Below are 20,314 nucleotides of genomic sequence, written 5' to 3' on the forward strand. Positions count from 1 at the left end.
TTCTTTTAGTTTTAAAAAAAAATAGATATAATAGATTCTCTCAACGAAACGACTAGATATCTCTCTTTCTATTTTTAGAAAATCACTCCAATTAATTGCTTGAGGTCGCTCAATTACTCGAATACAAAAAAAAAAAAAAAAAAAAAAAAAAAAAAAAAAAAAAAAAAAAAAAAACTCTCATTCACCTAGTATGCTCTCGTTCTCAATAATTTATTTTTTTTTATAATCTTACAATTGTGGATGTGTATTAGTTTTCACTTAGATCAATCTCAATTACTTATTCACCTAACTTTTGATTCTTCTCGTTAAATATTGAAATCAACTTTCCCTTTATTAATATTATTTCAATAACTCAATTTAATTCCAAAATAATCTAGTCTAATTTAGTTTTGTATATATATTTTTTTAATTGCAAACATTACAAATTGAATGGCTTAGCGTTAATATCTATTGAAAATTAATTTTTAAAGAAAATTAATTTTGAAAGTTTCGTTGTTGATTTTGCAACCAAAAATGCGATAAGGTAAATATTTCGATGATCCATTTTGTGTTGATGGAAGACTGGAAGAGGATCATATTCTGCCGTTTGCACAGGGCCACTTGAAAACTCATAGATGGCCCTGCGTTTACATTTATGAAATGTCCGTAGTTTACATCCCCAAACAAACACATTTTTAAGTATATTAGTATATTTTCTATTGACTCTAGTAATAGAAAAAATATATATATATAAAAGATTGGGCAAATACATTGTACATGAATTCTATTAAGCACTTGTGTTGTTTCAACATAACACTATGTGTATGACTTCGAGTCAAACAGACACTCACATGATACTATCATGCAATCCTTTACTGAAAATGAAAAAGGAAAAATACGCCAAAAATAAAAAAGGAAAAAGTTGAATACTTCAAAAGCGACTTATTTTGTTCAATATATAAATATAGATGGATACGGGGCACATCCCTGAGATTAGAAACACTCCACTACCACATAACTAATTGCCTAGAAAAATCTTCAAATTATATGGACTCGCACCCCCAATTATTTTAGCAAACTTCCACTACTGCACTCTCAAAATTTTCACAACTATAGTGAGAATATATAATCAACAAAAAAACAGTATAAAAAAAAACTAATAAAAAACATTCCAATAGACCAACGTTTTTTTTTACTTTTCTTTTTGTCTTTACAAAATTATCATTTATCTCAACCCAAAAAAAAACTAAAAACAAATTGGGAAAGGACTTGTGACGCAATTTGTTGCACATTTGTCATAATTATTTGTAAAACTTGTTATCATTATCAATAAAATTTCTACTTAAAAAAAACAAAACAAGGTAATTTTTTATTTTCAATGTTAATATTTTATAGTTTTCTCGACATGATAGTAGAGTTATATAGACTTATATTATTATACGAAGTTAACAATTTATTGAATTATTGTAAACTTATGGACTAGATTATGTAGATATAGTAGTATCAATTAATAACTTAAGTGTTTAAGTAGTTAACTTCATCAGTCCATATTAAACTCTTAGTAGTCAAAGCACTCTAGTTTTGTGAATTGAAATAAATGACATAATTTTGTTGATATTTATTGTTTAGACCTTCTGACAAAAAAAAATTACATATTTTTTTAGGTGGGGTGTGCACATAATGTCACACCCCTGACTTAAAATCCTGCTCCGTTCCTTTATATAAACACTACAATTTCATGGTTTCGGAAAACAAGGAATGTTTCACAACTCCATGACTATATTTTTTTATTCAATTCAGGACAAGACAAGTTAGACAACATTCCACATTGACAGAATGGCAAATTTAAACCCACACGCCCCAACCAAAAAGAACATTCTCACACCCTCTCCCTCTCCCCAAATGGTGCCGCTTACTTTTTTAAGAATAGAGTATCTCCATGACGGACAATCCGAGTGCAAACCAACCTTTGAAAGGTGATGGATCAGACGTCCATATTGATCACTTGATTGGTGGTACATAAGAAGTTACTAATCATACACTCATACTACGCAGAGATTGAGCTGAAACTGATCAAACTAAAATTCTAGTTCATATTTCCTTGAATATCATAAAAAATAGAAACCAGGTTCCTGTGGAAAATAAGAATCGAAAACACAAGAACTCCTAATCGTGTCCTTTCGGCGTGCCAAATATGTCCATTTACCCCAGAGACATTGACAATTGATCTGCCATCCTATTTAAAGTATAAATGCAGTGCTGTAATTTGGGATGATATGAATCACATGAACCCAAAATCGGTGCCTGCAAAAACCTACGCGAAAAAACTGGACTTCGTCTCAAAGCACACAGATGATGAACACAGACACACCTGCAATGAAGATCACCACAACACAAATATACAACTGGCTAATTGAGATACAATATCACATGACCATAAAACTGAAATTGTTGCACCAAAGTAGTTGATCTAAAATTACTACAAGACATTTTTGTTTACAAGTTCTATTGTTAATGAAATCCACTGAAAACAGAATCACATTTAAGGATAATTAGTTAATTTACCCTTCAACACTAGTGCTAATTAACCTGACATGATAAGCAAACACAGCTAAACTGACACTCCAATGTCGATTTCTAATGGAGCAGAAGGTCGCCAATTAGTTTGCAACCCAACATCCATAAAATCAATGCCTTTCTTTCTCATCTCATCTCTGATTTTATTGCTCATAGAGTAATCTTTCATCTTCCTTGCCATAGATCTTTCATCTATACAAAGTTGGACATCTGCTTCAGTCAACTTTGCTCTTATTAAGGCCTTGTCTCTGAACTGCTGTAAAACCTGCTCAATCGACAAACCAATATCACTTAATAAGAAAAGTAGTCTCTAATCCTTTAAAAAGTACGGATACAATTTTCCTTACATTTGAATAAGGTGACGAGGACATTAGCCCTAAAACAGACAGAACTTCCTTGACTTCATTCTCTAGGGCATGAAATAACCGAATCAATGATGGTTCTTGTTGATTTCCCTGGAAATGAACATTAATAATAAGAAACCAAAAACGTCCAAGCTAAAGTATGACATTTACAAACTTTCTAACGAAGATAAGAAAACAAAAGTAATCATTATGCCAATACACTATATACAACTCATAGAAATGATATCATGTATTAGTGTGGGCATGTTGTGTAAATTGTTAAAAACCAATGTTGTGCAGCTGCTATTTCATGGAGACAGGCAGGGGTTATCCTTGTTGTTCCTTCAATCTTAACATAGAGAAAATACCAACTATTAAAGATCTATAAAACCGTATGCAAAAAGTGAATGTGCCAACACACTGTAATGAGTTATGCATGATATTGAAAGACTGTCTCATACATCTATAGACCACTTGCACAAAAACTCATACCCATGAGACAATGACAGTTGTGTTTATGTATGTAGGTATGCAATAAACTAGAATAATTGCATGCATATTTGTCTTGTTGCATGTAGAAGGAGAAGAACAGAGATGGGATAAAAAAGTGGGCAGGGAGAGACAAATAGCTAATAGTGAAAGCTAAATTACCTTCTTCAGTTTCTCCAAAGCCCTGTTCATGAATTTCAGAGTTTCCAGGAGAGAAGAATTCAAGAATTCCCCAACGTGGAGATCATTAGCCATTTTTGCCTTGAAATCAATCTGTAAATTCATTAAACAATCTTGTGCCTCAGAATTTACTGCTCCATTCTTAGCATTTGCTTTTGTGCTCTCCAAAATGTTTCCTTCTTTATATAAAGACAAAGCACCATGAAAATCATGCAAGGCCTGAAAGTCACCAGAAAACAACCTTTAATCAGATTGTGCCTTTCATTTATATGCACATTTGTTTTCTCTCCTTAAAATGGACTGTTATCCTCAAATCTAATCAAAAACATATCTTTCCCTTTTTTTGTTTTTTGTTTTCTTCCTTTTTGGTAGTCAAACACATGTATCCTTTTCTCCTTTTTTACCCTATTGATAATCAAATGCGTAATATGCTGCAAATAAGGTAAAAAACAGTAATAAAACCAAGTTTGGCAAATGTGATCAGACCTATTAAATGCAGACAAAATTGTGCCTCCAGTAGAAGCTCCAAGACTTCCTTCTAAATCTTTCTAACAATCACGTTTTATTACATTTTCCGCAGAGATCTGAATCACATAATTACAGATATAAGTTGGACTGTGAATCTACAATTTTGCAGACTGAAAACTAATTGGTCATGGAACCCATGACAGAGAATCTAGCACCACATATTTCTCAGGGTTATTCTCTTCAGTGAATCTTGTTACCCCACTGTCCACCCCTTGTAACAGAATAGCAAATTATCTAGATATTAACCGACTATGTGGAAGCAAGCACCCAACCAGGAACACTTTCGCAGATGAAAAAAAATCACTCAAATTTGAAAGTCAAGCAAAAGACTTTTATGATGATAAAGTTTACCTGGTAGATATAATAAACCTTATCTGATGCGGTTTCTAGCTGCCAGTAGAACTGTGACTTTGAGTAATCAACAGAAGATCGATAGTGCATGCTCATCAAGAGGTATCTCAAAGCCAATGGATGGTAACGACTAGTAACCTACAAACAAAACGAATAACAAAATCCCTTTAATTATTTTTTGCGAAACAAGTAAATCGTCAAACATTATTAGATCATAAGCATGAAGAGAAGAACTACCTAGTGTTTACCTTACGAATAGATTCACAGTTATCACGTGACTTTGACATTTTCTCACCATCCCTTGTAAAACTACCACTATGTACCCAGTACTTGACGTTCGCCTCAGAGCAGGCAGCACTACTCTGTGCAATCTCATTTTCATGATGTGGGAAGATCAAGTCTATGCCACCACTGTGAATATCGAATTTAGAAGTCAGATGATGGGAGCTCATGGCACTGCATTCAATGTGCCACCCTGGTCGTCCACATCCCCATGGGCTTTCCCAACTTGGTTCACCTGGTTTTGATGCCTGTAACATTTTAGAAACATCCGAACTGAGAAAGGGAGGTAATCAACCATTAACATAAGACTATTCTGTATGTTCTCTGACCTTCCACAACACAAAATCAGCACTATTTCGTTTTCTTGAATCAACAGTAACTCTTTTACCGGCTTGGTTATCTTCTATGACCTGTCCTGATAATCGACCATAATTAGGGGATTTGTCAACAGCGAAGAACACGTCTCCATCAACTTCGTAGGCACACCCATTCCTTATAATCTGCCAAACGATACACCAAATTGAAGAACAAAGTTCATTTATGATGTTATGTGCCAACATAGGAGGAAAATCGTATATGTTGTCATTGGCACGCCTCAATGCACATTGAACTTAAATCCTACAGAAAGTCAATTTTTACCGGTAGAAAGACCAGATAACTTAAACTACCTTAGAAATGATAAAAGGTAAATTAGTGACCCACATCAGACAGAGAAAAGAAGATAACACAGGCGAAGGAAAAGCTAGAAACCAGCCTCACCCAAGTGGTACTCAACAAAATTCACCACTCATTTGCTACATATGGAAACCTTTCAGCTAGAAGATGTTGATCTATTTTTCCCAAGATAGGGTAAAAACATTTCAAAAGAAGGTTTTGCAACTACACATGTATTATACAACTATAAAATTATAGATATTTAGGGTACCCCTACATTTATGGACCCCTGAGATATTCAACAACATTAAAGGGGTTTCGAGTCTTTGGTTTCTTCGCTGCTTGCTCAAGATTAAACTTGTAAATTTGTAATGCTCTATAAAAAGAAATCCTATAAAAAGTAAAAAGAAAGCAGTAGTATCTTGTGACACCAGTGAGGTTTGTTGGATTGGTTCTTCTGCCAATCTAACAAGGACAGTGATGATGCATAAGGGAACCTCCTACAGTGACGACTGAGGTGGCCAAAGGGAAAAACAGGGGTAAGATCTGTTGTAGGGGGGTGATGTACTGGAGACAGTGGCGAGGGTACATCAGAAGGAGATGATGAAGTTAGTCCAATTCAAACAATTATGGGAACAACATAAACTCCGCATTCAAAGCAGATTACTCCAATTCTTGTTATATGGATTGGCTGGTTTAAACAGTTTTCAAGAAAATTCTTTTCCATTTTCGATGCAAATCTAAATATTGATTTTCTATGTATTCAATCTTTACACAAGATTTCCCCCTATCTATGTGTGCTGATGTGAAAAATAAGAAGAAAAAATGAAGCATAGTAAGGAGGTACCTCTGTTATCCTTTATATGATCAGAGACACGCGGTTGGTGGGTAGGTGAGTGGCGCTGAAGATCTTCCATATCCAGGGGATCATCTCTTGCCTTTTTAATTATCTGCAACAACATACTACATGAATGAAAATCAAAATCATACATCTAAATAGCCTAAGAGTCCAAGACAGTAACATCAAAGAATAGGAGGTGACCTGGATGAAAACAAGAAATATAATTTGGAAATAGAGACACAGACGTACACACCTGTAGAGAACATCAAAAGAAACAGATGCTAATGCATGTCGTACGTGGTAATACCGCACACGAAACCCTATATTGGAGAGAGAGTTTGTGTGTATTTACTATTTAGACGCCCATCGCACCTACCTACTTTCTAGGCCTTCCTAAAAATTATTTTTAAGTCCAATCCCAATAACCAATTGTTATCAGGTAAACTCGGGTTAATATAGAGTGCTGTATTAGGCACCACTGAAATTAGATTGGGCAGCCTCCAACCCAAGTCCAAACAACAAAGCCCAACTAAAGGCCCAGTACACCCCCATCCCCCAAATCGCTGAAACCGGAAAAACCCTTTCAACCGGTCATCTCCATCGCGCAAAATCCTTCGACGTTATCGCAAAACCCTAACAAAAAATACCCAAAATCAATTTCGTGAATTGAAGCAATCTAATCCATAAACAATCGCGAAATTACAACCCACAACATAAACAATCAAACAATCTATTGTTTATTATAAGAACTTGAGCAGGTTAGTTCGAAATTTGATGGATTGAAGAACTTGAGCAGGTTGGTTCTTCGCGATTGAACTGATTTAGTTCTTCTCACAACAACAATCTCTCGAAATTTGATAGATTGAAGCCCAGCAACAGGTTAGTTCTTCGCGAAATTTGATTTAGTTCTTCATCTTCTGCACCTGCATAGTGAATGCAAACACGAAATTGACTGTTTTTGATGGATTAGAAGGGAAAAAAAAAACACGAAATTTGATGGATTTGATGGATGCAAACACGAAATTTGATGGATTTGATGGATTAGTTCTTCATCTTCTTCATCTTATTTTCTCTTAAATTTCACGTCAATTAGAAGGAAAAAAAATTATATATAGAATGTTTTAAAGTGTTGGTCGTTTTTGTTTATTATGCAAATTGCATTTTTATTTGGGAATAATTTTGAGCGCATAAACTAGAATAGTTTATCAAAAAGGTGTTAAGAGAATTTCTAGTGAACCCGATTGGTCGCTTCGCTTTTTTCGTACATTACATAAATCTTAACTTTTGTTTTCCAGTTTTGTTGTTTGTTTATGATATTATGATGTTTGAATCTTTGTGTTAAGGAGAAGTAGTTGGGTTTCTTTACAGTTCATGAGCTTTTACTTCCTCCCTTTTTTATGACCTTATTTAATCCTATATTCTCAACAAGAAGAACCATATTCTAAGTGATGTTGTGCGCTTGTACATATTTCATGATCCCAAGTATTCCACTTTATCATGTTAGGCCGTTCCAATTTGATTAGACTTAGAGACTCGTAGATGATTGTCTAGAGCATCGATGATAAGAGTGTATATAAGTACCTAGAGTTCGTCATTAGGTACTTATGGTTTTGGCTTTAATAACACATAAAAAGATAGCAGCTATAGCATTTTGTCAATGTAACCTAGTTCAAGCAAATAAGAGAGGGAAACTTACAGTTGGAGATTGGATTGACCATGCTACCTCTATGCAGAGATTCCGGATTTGAGTGTTCAAATGAGATAACAGAAGGAAAGATGTTCTCCAAACCTTAGGAATAAATATCTTGGTAAGAGATGATATCCTTGACACAATAGACTTTCTTGAACTCCCTTGCAGACTACGACCCTCTTGACAAGATGGCAGCCTTTTTCTATCTCTCAAGTAGTATTCCCGAACTTGAAACTAAGTCGCGACAATAAACTTTTATGGATGATTTAGCTCTAGATGTGGAGGGGGGGGGACTCACTTAATCTAGCGTAGTAGGACTGAAAGGTCTTTGGGGCAAATTTACTCTTGTGGCATTGGGCTTGTCATTTGGGGGCATGTCTATTTTCATAAACTCTAGAGACGAGACACCCAAAGTTCTTGGGGTATATCTAGGTGGAGGGTTTGTTGTCTCTGTTGTTGACCCAATCTTCTTTCCTCAGTTATTCTAGTTATATCTTGAACCTACCAAAGAAAAATAAATGTAACAGAGAATTAATAATATATAGAAATAACTGAGTGACACTTTGTCCCTACAGCTTTTCAAAAAAATTAGCAAACCAAATCATTAGGCGAGTCACACTTTGTCCCTACACACTTGGTGGAAGTGGTAACCCCAAGTGTTATTAAAATGTTATAGCTGCTATCTTTATGTCTAGGCACATGCATGTAAATATTTTGTAATTTCTAACCATACAAGATGTGGTCACCAATTATATTTAGAGGTCACCAATTATATTTAGAGTACTCTTTATGTTTAACAACTTCTAAAAGGAGTAGAGGTATGCAACTTGGTTGAGGTATGCAATTTGGTTTATCATAGATTCTACTTAGGAGATCGTGCCTACAAAAACCAACCGTATGTATGCTTTTCTAATGGGACCAATTCAACGACAATGAGTTTGTTTATATGTCAACCTTCCACTAGCACTGAGAACTTTTCCCTGAGTCCTTGATGACAAAAATTGATCATTAATCCTTGTTATTGGCCCAAGAACTCCATTTCAACGACCTTGGATTAAACTTCCGATATTGTTCTAAACTTAGTGCGTAAACACAAGTTCCATTAGAAATTCAGTTAGGAAGAATTTGGTCTAAAAGTACTGGAATGTGCCGAAAAGTGTAGACATCACTGAAAATTTAGGTCTTTCTTGTCGGAATATAGAGACTTTTGGAAATTTTGTATCTGAAATTTTGAACTTGCACCTTAAAATAGGATGGCATTCATGGTATCAATGTATCATACATTATTGTAAGTCTTTATTAAATGTCTAGACTCTGAAAAGAGAATGGCTACATTTGAGCTTTTTGTCTCTCCTTGATAATACAAGTAAACCCACTTTGATTGAACTATTGAACACTACTAGGCAAGACTACAAAAGATTTTCCCTCAATTGATGTAATTCTACCTCAATCTTTTGATTCAATAGCCCTAGCAATCTTAGCATTCTACCGCAGCGGCTTAAACTTTCATAGTGCTCATCTTTCATATATACCTAGTATTTTCCTTTAGGACCTGATGTTATAAGAGAAGATACTTTTACCATTTTATGATTAATGTTTCTGTACATTTTGTTACTCACCTTTCATACTGCTTATGTTCTTGAGTCTTGGCTAATGAGTAATGACCTTGATCACATGCAGCTTTTACGAGTACTTGCTTAAGGTCTGGATACAGGGGAACAAAACTGAAGCGGTAAAGCATTATAGGTGAGAAGCTCTTTCTTTGGTTATCAAATTTACTGAATGTACAATCAAGGTAGTTTTTTTGGGTGGTTTCCTCTATGCTTGACGAGGGACAGAGTCAAGTTCATTTTGTTGTAGAGACAGTCCAGTTATTTTGTTGTAATACTTTATGTACATAAATGACGGTTCGTTCATACAGAAACAGTCTTGTATATGCGGCTAGAAATTGTATTGTGGGTTGAATATTTTATAGGGTGTTATGTACATATGGTTGTTGGAAGGATGTCATTATTGATTTCTAGGTTATGACAGGTTTAAGTATACGAAATGTTGACTAAACAAAGGAAACTCTGCCCAAAATTCGATAGAATTTGGATAGTGTAACGCCTCATTCTATTTCTTCATATATACTTGGAGTTATCATAGCAAGCTTATAAGTATATTAGTTTTACGACTGGGATGATCTCTTTTTTTCTAGTGGTTTTCTTTGTACATTGTTTATTTAAATATGGTTTACTAATACTTGTTTTATTTTTCTTTGTAGCGATGGGTCCTCGATCAAAGAATGTGAAGAATGTAGCGAAAACTACATTCAAGGGTGTTAAGAAATTGTTTGGTGGCGGTTCCTCTAGCGGTGACGCAGTTGGAAGAAAAGACATAGGGCGACGGCTTAACGGCATCCAGTAGAGGGGACCATTTGGAAAAAAAGGTTCCTGAGGTTGATTCGTTTAGTGAAGATAGTGTAGATAGTGTAGATAGTGATACTAATGTAGGTTTAGATGTAAATATGGACAAAGAGAAGAGTATAGTAGAAGAGGAGAGTGAGGAGAGTGAGGAGGAGAGTGAGGAGGAGGATGAGCATGATGATGATGTTGAAGAATATGTGGTAGAAGACGTACCACCAGTGGAAGAAGCACCTCCGATATTGGATTTCGTAAGAAAATCCAATGATGATTTGGAGTTTCAAAGAGGTGTGTATGGGGGAGGCCCGTATGAGTCAGAGTTGTTGTATGACTATGCGGTGCATGTCGCTCACGATGTTTTGGGAGAGAAGGGTAATATTTTGTTTTTCTTGTGTACTTTGATTTTCTTTTACAAAATCTTTTGTTTCTGTTCAAATATATCTAATGCGTGCTCGGTTGTTTCAGGAGGATCGCGGAGCGTTGAAGTGTGTTTCACACTTAGTGAAGTTATCCCAATGGGATTTCAAAAATGAATGTGAAAGGTCTCCGAGATTTGCCGCGGCGTTGAGAAGAAGGATGGGTTGTTTGATCTCGTGGAAGGTTATCACGAGCATATGGATCCACCATTGATCTCTGCGTTTGTGGAGAGATGGCATCCGGAGACCAACACCTTCCATATGCCAGTTGGGGAGATGACTGTGACTTTGGACGATGTTGTCCAAATATGTGGAGTCACAGTTAGAGGAAGAGCGGTGCAAGGGGACAGTGAGCTGAACTTACAAAAATCGATAAATCTCTTACATCTTGGTCTGGGGCTCCCTATTGATTTGATTAGGGCGGAGATGGAAGCTAGCAGGTTCACTTCAAAAGTAAGGCTAGAATTCATCCGGAAGCATTTTGCGAACAAGGTTCATGATAGCCCTATATGTGACGCTGCTTGGAATGTGGTAGAGAAGGCCTCGAAGTTTCGGGATGTTCAACGGACCGTTAGAGCTTTTATTCCGCTTTTTTCTTTGGATGTGCCGCTTTTACTAACAAGTCTGGGACTGGAGTGCCTATATGTTATCTGAGGCCGTTGTTGAAATTCAAAGGATATAGAAGAGTATGCATGGGGTGCAACAATTTTGGCGTTTTTATATAGAGGTCTCGGCTGCCACATGTCGAAGGTGAAAGGGGTTACAGGCTATATGACTCTTCTACAAGTAAAACTTGAGTATTTTAGAGTTTATTTTTTTTAATGTTAATTTTATTACTCTATCAATATGTTAACTATTTGTGTATATCTAGGCATGGATCTATGAGTATTTTCCGGTATTCATGACAGTCCCAAACTTCAACTATATTTCATCTCAACCGCATGCTCATAGACACATCCCAGTCGCTCCACACTATTACGATACAACGTATGCATTGCAGTTTTATCGAGCGATAATTGATGATTTGAATAAGTTCAATGTAAGTATTAAATTCAATGACAATTTGGTATTTAAGTTTGTTTATATATTTTTTTTAGTAATTGATCATTAGAGTTGTTAATGACACATTTGATTTTGTTTCAGGTTGTTTGGCATCCCTACAAAAATATCAGAGATACAAACCCGATCGATGACATTGCATTTTTTTAGGGATTGCTATGTTTTTTCAACATTGTCGAGCTTTACGCTGTCGCAAAGGTGGTGCGTCAGTTGGGTTACGTGCAGCTTGTACCTAAAGATCCTCCAATACCCAATTGGAGAACAAGAATTGTGGCAGAACGCGGGTATGAGGTGAGCTGGACCAATATTGGGCCACTTTACAGCTGGGAGTCGTGGCAGAATCACGTGATCCAACTCTGCAACCGAGGACCTATTTCGTCTTATCCATGGGAGTGTCATCAAAACTACATGACTTGGTATGCGAGGAATTCTCATGTAGTTTTGGTGAACCCTGAGCTTCTTCCTATTCATCCCTCCCTGGAGACACTGCCTAACTGTTCACCGATTGTAAGTATTGTGATTTTTAATTGAGTTTCTCTAACTGTGATTTTTTGCATTCGATTGGTAACTTATCTTGATTTTCCTTTTTTCGACAGAACGACGTCATCGATGAAACCAGTCATTTGCTAGAGAGAGGTCTGCAATTGGCTGGGAATGATATGCTAGAGGAAGCAAGGTCCTCCTTCGAACAGGCATACAACTTGACTAGGTGCGTACATTGGTGGGCGCTATAGTTGATTTGTTTTAGTTTAGGGTTTGTAACTTTGTAATTTAGTTTGATGGATGTAATTTGTTTCAGTTTAGGGTTTGTAATTTTGTTAACTTCGAATGAATTGATGGATATGATGTTTGCATGAATGTTGGATGTTTGAATGGATGAATGCTGTTTAATGTTTGAATGGAATTTAATGAATATGAATGGATGAATTTGATGAATGAGAGTGTTTGATATCTGATGTTTGAATGGAAAAGTGGAATTTGATGAATATGAATGGATGAATTTGATGAATGAGAGTGTTTGATATTTGATGTTTGAATGGAAAAGTGGAATTTGATGAATATGAAAGTGTTGTAAAAACAAAATGAATTTTGAATTTTTTTTTTTCCAAACGACCCCACCCAGCCGCATCGTTTGGCATAAAGGCCAAACGACCTCAGCAGATCGTTTTTCCTTTATACCAAACGACCTCGGCAGATCGTTCTCTTTTAATCTCAAACGACCCACCCACATTGTTTGTCCTTTATACCAAACGACATGGCCACATCGTTTGGTCTAAAGGCCAAAACGACATGGCCACATCGTTTGGTCTAAAGGCCAAACAACATGACCACATCGTTTGGTCTAAAGGCCAAACGACTTGTTCATGTCGTTTTTCTTTAATCCCAAACGATGTGGCTGGGTCGTTTGGTATTAAAGCCAAACGACTTGACCGTGTAGTTTCGGTCATTATTGACAACATACGAACATTATTTCAAATCACTCGATTGCCGTCCGAATCAACTAGTCGATCACTCGATTGCCATCCGAATCAACTTAGTCGATTATTCGATTTCAAAATCACTCGATTGACGTCCGAATCAACTTAGTCGATCGCTCTATTTCCAAATCACTCGATTGCCGTCCGAATTAACTTAATCGATCACTCGATTTCCAAATCAAATCAAATAAAAGCCCTAACATTATTTCCAAATAACATAAAAATAAAATCAAATTACACTTGTTCCAAATTACATCAAAATATCAAATTACATCAATATATCACTTAGTCGATCGCTCGATTTCAAAATCACTTTCGATTGCCGTCGAATCAACTTAGTCGATTACTCGATTTCCAAATCAAATCAAATAAAAGCCCTAACATTGATAACATAAAAATCAAATCAAATTACACTTGTTCCAAATTACATCAAAATACAAATTACATCAAAATATCATATCGACAACATACAAACAACTTAGTCGATAACATGTACTGTTGGGTCTTCAACGAGCTCCTTTTCTCATATTAAATTGGGAATGTTCAATGCCATAAATTGCAATTGCCTTGCTGTCAAGGCTAACTTCCAACTTTCAGCAATATCATATCGAGCTCTAAGCTATTGGCGCATTACTGGAGGAACCGGACAATCTTCAACAAGTTCAACATTGACAAAATGATTTCCACCAACATGTGCGCTACCCAATACTTGGGTCACTCTCTCTGGATTTGCTTGGGTTCTCAGCGGCATGAGAAGGAAGCACTGACGAGCTCCTAAATGCATAAGGACAACATTAAATCTTGAAGCAAATAAGTATCCAACAAAAGGCATGCTCATCTACTTATTTAAGGGTGCGTAGCCTTCTTCATGTAGGATTTCCTTCATCGAATAAAAAACCTCACTTTGATTGTACAAAGTACAATAATGGGGGAGGTTGTTAGTAAGCTCTTCGTACAACTCCCTTCTCATCTGTGGCCATTCTTCTTGACTTCTTCCTAATGCAATGCAGAAAGCTCTATAACCGCAGTTGCCATCGCCAACAGGGTCATGGACTCTAACAATGTATTTATGCATTTCTTCAGGAATATCCAACCCGTAATCCTTAGGACCCCTCGTCTTTCCAAAGTCTAAGTCATCTCTCACATTTCGTGGTGTGACTGTTTTTGGAGAAGGCTTATTTCGTGGTGTGGTTGTTTTTGGCGTTTTGGGAGAAGATTTATTTCTTGGTGTGGTTATTTTTGGTGTTTTTGGAGAAGGCTTATTTGTTGGTGTGGTGTGGATGTTTTGGGTTGGTAGTTTTGGAGAAGACTTCTTTCTTGGTGTAGTGTGGGTGTTTTGGGTGGGGCGTAGTGTTTGGTTGTGACGAGACCCACTCTTCATGGTCACGTTGAGAATGTTCAAAATGAGATGGATCTCGCTTTGAAGAGTTATCATCTCCAGTTTGAAGCTTTCTGCTGCAGCTACCTTTCGGCCGACCTTTGGTTTTTGCTTCCTCACAAGGCGTACTAGCCATGTACTTTCTGCTACGGCAATCTCCATAAGCTTCCTAATCATAACCCTCTGCTCTTCTTCATCAGAAACCATTGCAAACCTATTCATGAACAAGTCCATCGAAGGTGCAACATCGGGACCAACACCCACTGACACATTGGGAGAAGCAGACAATGTTTTCCAAAAGGGGTCGATAGCAGTCAAAGGGATGGACCGCTCTTGCTCTTCAAACTCAATTAATTCATGAGCACATGGTAGTCCATGGCTCGCACGCCAAATAACACCAACACCTTATCTCTCCATCTTTAACACGCTTTACGCTGGTATCTATTTCTTCAAATAACAAGTCTAAACACTTGCGTGAGACAAGGCCTCCGAAGTTCACGAAAACAAAGGAATTTGGTGGTGGTGCTGAAGTTACAATCATACTTCTCTCGAAGGTAGCTCTAATCTCGGACATCCGGATCTCTAGAATCGGGTGGATTAAGCTAAACATACTCAAAAATCATGACAGGTTTGCATTTCCTAGTACACGCTTCACCGAAAGATGAGACCCTTCAACTCTATTGGTCGTTGTACTCCCCAAAGTGAATGTGTTGGTCAGTCCAACAACATACACGATCGATCCCCGTGAGGAAACCAAGTCTCGCAAATAACAAAAACAAAATTGAGTACTCAACCCCGTAATATTTTTCCAAAGCATCCCATCTACTTTGGAAAATAACCTCTCGCTTCGATTTGACTACGATTGTTCCACGAGAACTGGCCTTCTTCTACAAGTTCTCAGAGTTGGAAAAATATCGTAACATTTTGAAAGGACGACGTAGTGATATGCCATCTACATAGATGCTTGTGTGCGTTAGGGAAAAACTCGTCACCGCACTCATCGTATAAGTCCCCTGCCGATTACCGCGATCACAGATGGGCTTATGTCACCAAGCAAGCCACTAAAATGATACATGGCCCACTCATAGTTGACTGTTGTTTCAGACTGAAGCAGCACCTGACACACGGTGAAAGATTTCCATGTTGAAGTCACCCCAACAAACTATACGAAAGGCCACTGATACCTGTTAGTTTTGTAGGTAGCGTCTAACATGAAAACTGTTGGAAAAGTCCGAGCCAACTTAACACCTTCTGGATGGGCCCATAAAAATCCCGTTATCTCCTCGGTATTCTCATCTTGTCTCAACTCCTCAAAATAATGTTCTTTTGCTAACAACTCACGCAATCTCTGCAATTGTGTGAGACCGTTCATATCCAATTTCCTCACCTTCTGCCTTGCAGTGTAGACTTGGGATATACTAGAGATGTTATCATGATACCTATTCTTGATGGAATCCAATATTTGTTTAGGTTTTATTCCACACTTACTCATCTCTGACAAATACTCGAACTCGAACGGTTAGTCGAAAGTAGCAAATGCATGTCCTTCAAGGGTCTTCGCCAATGGATGGTTGTGAACACCATTAAGAATCCAATTTTCCAACTATCGACAAGCCGAGTTGGAAAACACCTTTTAACTTAAATGGACATCCCGATTTCTTGGTTCCCGACCTTCTCTTATTAGCCCTCTCTTCGCTTCCTTTCTTGTGTGTGACCGATACACACCCGAAAGCACTCGCAAGCCAAATTCAATCTTGCTACTCGGTTTCCTTTGGCACACTCCGACTTTTCAATGACCACAACAACATTAACTTGTCTTCCTCTAGCGGTTGCCCAACCGATTGCCTCACTACGTGTATGAAAGACCTAAACACATAAAAAACAACAACTATTATTAATACACTAATAAAATTATATTTAGAAATTTTTTTAAAAAAATGAAATCAATGCCTACTCAATCATACATCTTCCGTAGTAAAAATTTCTGTTGTATCACTTAAAATCGGTTGACAATCCACATCATTCGAGTTTGTAGAGGATCGGTTCTCGGATAGCGGCAAAGAATTCTACATATAGAAGAATAAAACAAGAGTCTCAAACAATTTGCATTTAGTTTCAAAGTCACAAAAAAAAAACTTTTAATTAAATTTAGTCCAAACGACCCAGCCATGTAGTTTCATAGAGGGTCCAAACGACCCGGCCATGTAGTTCTATAGTGTCCCCAAACGACCTGGAGAAGTCATTCTATAGTTTTACCAAACGACCCAGCCATGTAGTCCTATAGTGTAATCAAACGACACGGCCATGTCGTTCTGTAGTGTTCTCAAACTACACCGCCATGTCGTTCTGTAGTGTTCTCAAACTACACAACCATGTCATTTGATAGTGTTCCCAAACGACCCAGCCATGTCGTTTGGGCTCGGGTTTTGCATTCATTCATTTTGCATCCATTCATTCATTCATTCAATCAATCAAGTGTTTTGTATTCATTTTAATCAAGTGTTACCTCATTATTTAGGTTTGCACTTTGTCGTCGACGATTTCTCGGCATTTCATTTGTTTGACTTGTCGCATCTTCAAATTCTTCACCTTGACCTTCAACATTTTGTTCCACTTCTTCACTTTCAATATATCTTCTATTTTCTCCTTCTCTAATTTGTTGTTCTTCTCTAATTTGTTGTTGTACCTCAAACATTACCTCAAATACTTCATCTTCATCTTCATGTTCCATTTAGAGAAACTTGAGTATATAGAGAAACTTGAGTATGTAGAGAAACTTGAGTATACTATGTAAACCCTAAACTCTAAACTGAGTGAATGAGTATTCTATATATATTTGAAATTTTGATATATTTCGAATAATTGAGTGAAATATATTTGTAAACCCCCCAAACTAGTTTATTATTTACAATTGAATAAAAAAAAATGGAAAATAACAAGTTTAGATATAAAACAAATTATTATTTTAGATTTGGATAATTGAGTGAACTATGTTTGAAATTAATTTTTTTTTATGTCGGTATGAAATTTGTAAACCCTAAACCCTAAACCCAAACCCCAAACTAGTTTATGATTCAAAATTTGAAAAAGAAAATAATAAGTTTATAAATAAAACAAATTATTATTTTGAATAATTAAGTAAAATATCTTAGCACGAAATTTGTAAATAACTCTAAACCCTAAACCCTAAATCTCAACCTAGTTTATGATTCACAATTTTAAAAATAAAATAAAAAATAACAAGTTTAGATATAAAACAAATTATTATTTCAAATAATTAAGTGAAATATGTTGGTACGAAATTTCTAAACCCTGAACTCTGAACTCCAAACCCCAAACTAGTTTATGATTCACAATTGAAAAAATAATAATAATAAGTTTAGATATAAAACAAATTATTATTTTAGATTTTATAGCATGTTTGATTACATGTTTTAACTTGGTTATAAAGATACTATGTCACAAAATTTCTAAACCCTGAACTCTGAACTCCAAACCCCAAACTAGTTTATGATTCACAATTGAAAAAATAATAATAATAACAAGTTTAGATATAAAACAAATTATTATTTTAGATTTTATAGCATGTTTGATTACATGTTTTAACTTGGTTATAAAGATACTATGTCACAAAATTTCTAAACCCTGAACTCTGAACTCCAAACCCCAAACTAGTTTATGATTCACAATTGAAAAAATAATAATAATAACAAGTTTAGATATAAAACAAATTATTATTTTAGATTTTATAGCATGTTTGATTACATGTTTTAACTTGGTTATAAAGATACTATGTCACAAAATTTCTAAACCCTGAACTCTGAACTCCAAACCCCAAACTAGTTTATGATTAACAATTGAAAAAATAATAATAATAACAAGTTTAGATATAAAACAAATTATTATTTTAGATTTTAGCATGTTTGATTATATGTAGCATGTTTGATTACATGTTTTAATTTGGTTATAAAGATACTATGTCATAACAGATAAAGAGTGCAGAGTGCATGTAGTTTTATTGATGTAATTGTGTTGTTTCTAACCCAATTTTTTAAATCGGATTTCAATTTTTCTAATTCAATTGAAATCGTTTGAGTGCGTTTGGAATCGTTTGAGTGCGTGTCCACGCCGTTTGAGTGTACACTCAAACACGTGACCAAGTCGTTTGAGTGTATACTCAAACTACATGTCCAAGTCGTTTGAGTGTATACTCAAACTACATGGACAAGTCGTTTGAGTGTTACTCACACTAACACAAACTACGCGGCCATATCGTTCGCGGCCATATCATTTGAGTGTACACTCAAACTACGCGGCCATGTCGTTTGAGTGTACACTCAAACTACATGACCAAGTCGTTTGAGTGTATACTCAAACTACATGGACCCGTCGTTTGAGTGTTACTCACACTAACACTCAAACTACGTGGCCATATCGTTTGAATGTATACTCAAACGACTTGGTCATTTAGTTTTAGTGTACACTCAAACGACATGGCCGCGTAGTTTGAGTGTTAGTGTGAGTAACACTCAAATGACGTGTCCATGTAGTTTGAGTATACACTCAAACGACTTGGTCATGTAGTTTGAGTGTACACTCAAACGACGTGGTCATGTAGTTTGAGTGTACACTCAAACGATTGCAAGCGTGGTTTGAGTGTACACTCAAACGACATGGCCGCGTAGTTTGAGTGTTAGTGTGAGTAACACTCAAACGACTTGTCCATATCGTTTGAGTATACACTCAAACGACTTGGCCATGTAGTTTGAGTGTAACTCAAACTCAAACTAACACTCAAATGACATGGTCATGTCGTTTGAGTGTACACTCAAACGACTTGGCCAAGTCGTTTTACGTTTACTCAAACGACATAGTCATGTCGTTTGTTTACACTCAAACGACATGACCATGTCGCTTTGAGTAAAAATTAAAAACGACTTGGCCAAGTCGTTTGAGTGTAAACAGAAACGACCCGGAGGGTTCGTTTTGGCGATACCGGTTGAATTGGTTGCTGGGTTTGGGATTTGATGGCAAACTTGTAATATGACAAATTTGTAAAATTTCTTTTTTTTGAGGGGTTGCCCAATCCAATTTGATGAGTGCCCAATGGAATCACCTTAATATATTGATTTGTTTTATTTCTTCAACAAAGTTATTACTGGAGCCTTTTAAGTGTTTTTTGAGATCAATCCTTGGTTCGATTCACAATGACTACACAAGCCTTTGATTTATTTTATATTTGCACCTACAGTATATTTCCTATTCAACTTTCATATGCTTTTGATTTTTCAGAATACCCATATCATTGACAAATAATTAAAATTTGATATTGGCGACTGTGTTAACTATTTGTAGGATCATTGTGCTTTTGAGAATTTGCAGACCAACCCATGGACTGAGTATTGTGTTTCAGCACAAGTAGTATTGGGGTTATCAATCTTGCATCCATAAACTGTCTGATTTCATCAAGGTCATGTGGCGCAGCTGAGTTCACCTCCATGGAGACCCGGTCAAAACTTTTGTACAAAAACTTGACTGATCTGATACTTCAGCATACTTCAACATTTACATGACAATCGTACTTCAACAGCAGCCATGGATTGTATGGGACAACCCAACAATTGTCAGCACTAATCGTATAGCAAAACCGTACGACCATTATC

The 20,314-nt window shown here is 36.2% G+C and overlaps 1 protein-coding gene across 3 annotated transcripts; it reads right to left on the reverse strand.

Moving 5' to 3' along the window:
* Positions 1–2,392: 2,392 nt before the first annotated feature.
* Positions 2,393–6,648, reverse strand: LOC147515504 (cysteine--tRNA ligase 2, cytoplasmic-like). Of its 3 annotated transcripts, none has more exons than XM_086587964.1 (8): positions 6,479–6,648; positions 6,232–6,334; positions 5,060–5,230; positions 4,697–4,978; positions 4,449–4,586; positions 3,552–3,788; positions 2,904–3,011; positions 2,393–2,821 (listed from the first exon to the last, which is right to left on the reverse strand). In XM_086587964.1, exons 4-8 carry the CDS (start codon positions 4,898–4,900, stop codon positions 2,591–2,593), a joined length of 918 nt encoding a protein of 305 aa, XP_086444090.1. In that variant the 5' UTR covers positions 4,901–4,978; positions 5,060–5,230; positions 6,232–6,334; positions 6,479–6,648; the 3' UTR covers positions 2,393–2,590. The 3 variants fall into 3 exon arrangements, with proteins under 3 accessions (XP_086444090.1, XP_086444095.1, XP_086444099.1); XM_086587969.1 differs by having other exon boundaries at positions 6,232–6,347; positions 6,479–6,616; XM_086587973.1 differs by lacking the exon at positions 6,479–6,648 and adding an exon at positions 6,427–6,445.
* Positions 6,649–20,314: the final 13,666 nt, after the last annotated feature.

Source organism: Coptis chinensis, chromosome 2 (genome assembly GCF_015680905.1).
Source record: "Coptis chinensis isolate HL-2020 chromosome 2, ASM1568090v1, whole genome shotgun sequence".
Taxonomy (NCBI): domain Eukaryota; kingdom Viridiplantae; phylum Streptophyta; class Magnoliopsida; order Ranunculales; family Ranunculaceae; genus Coptis; species Coptis chinensis.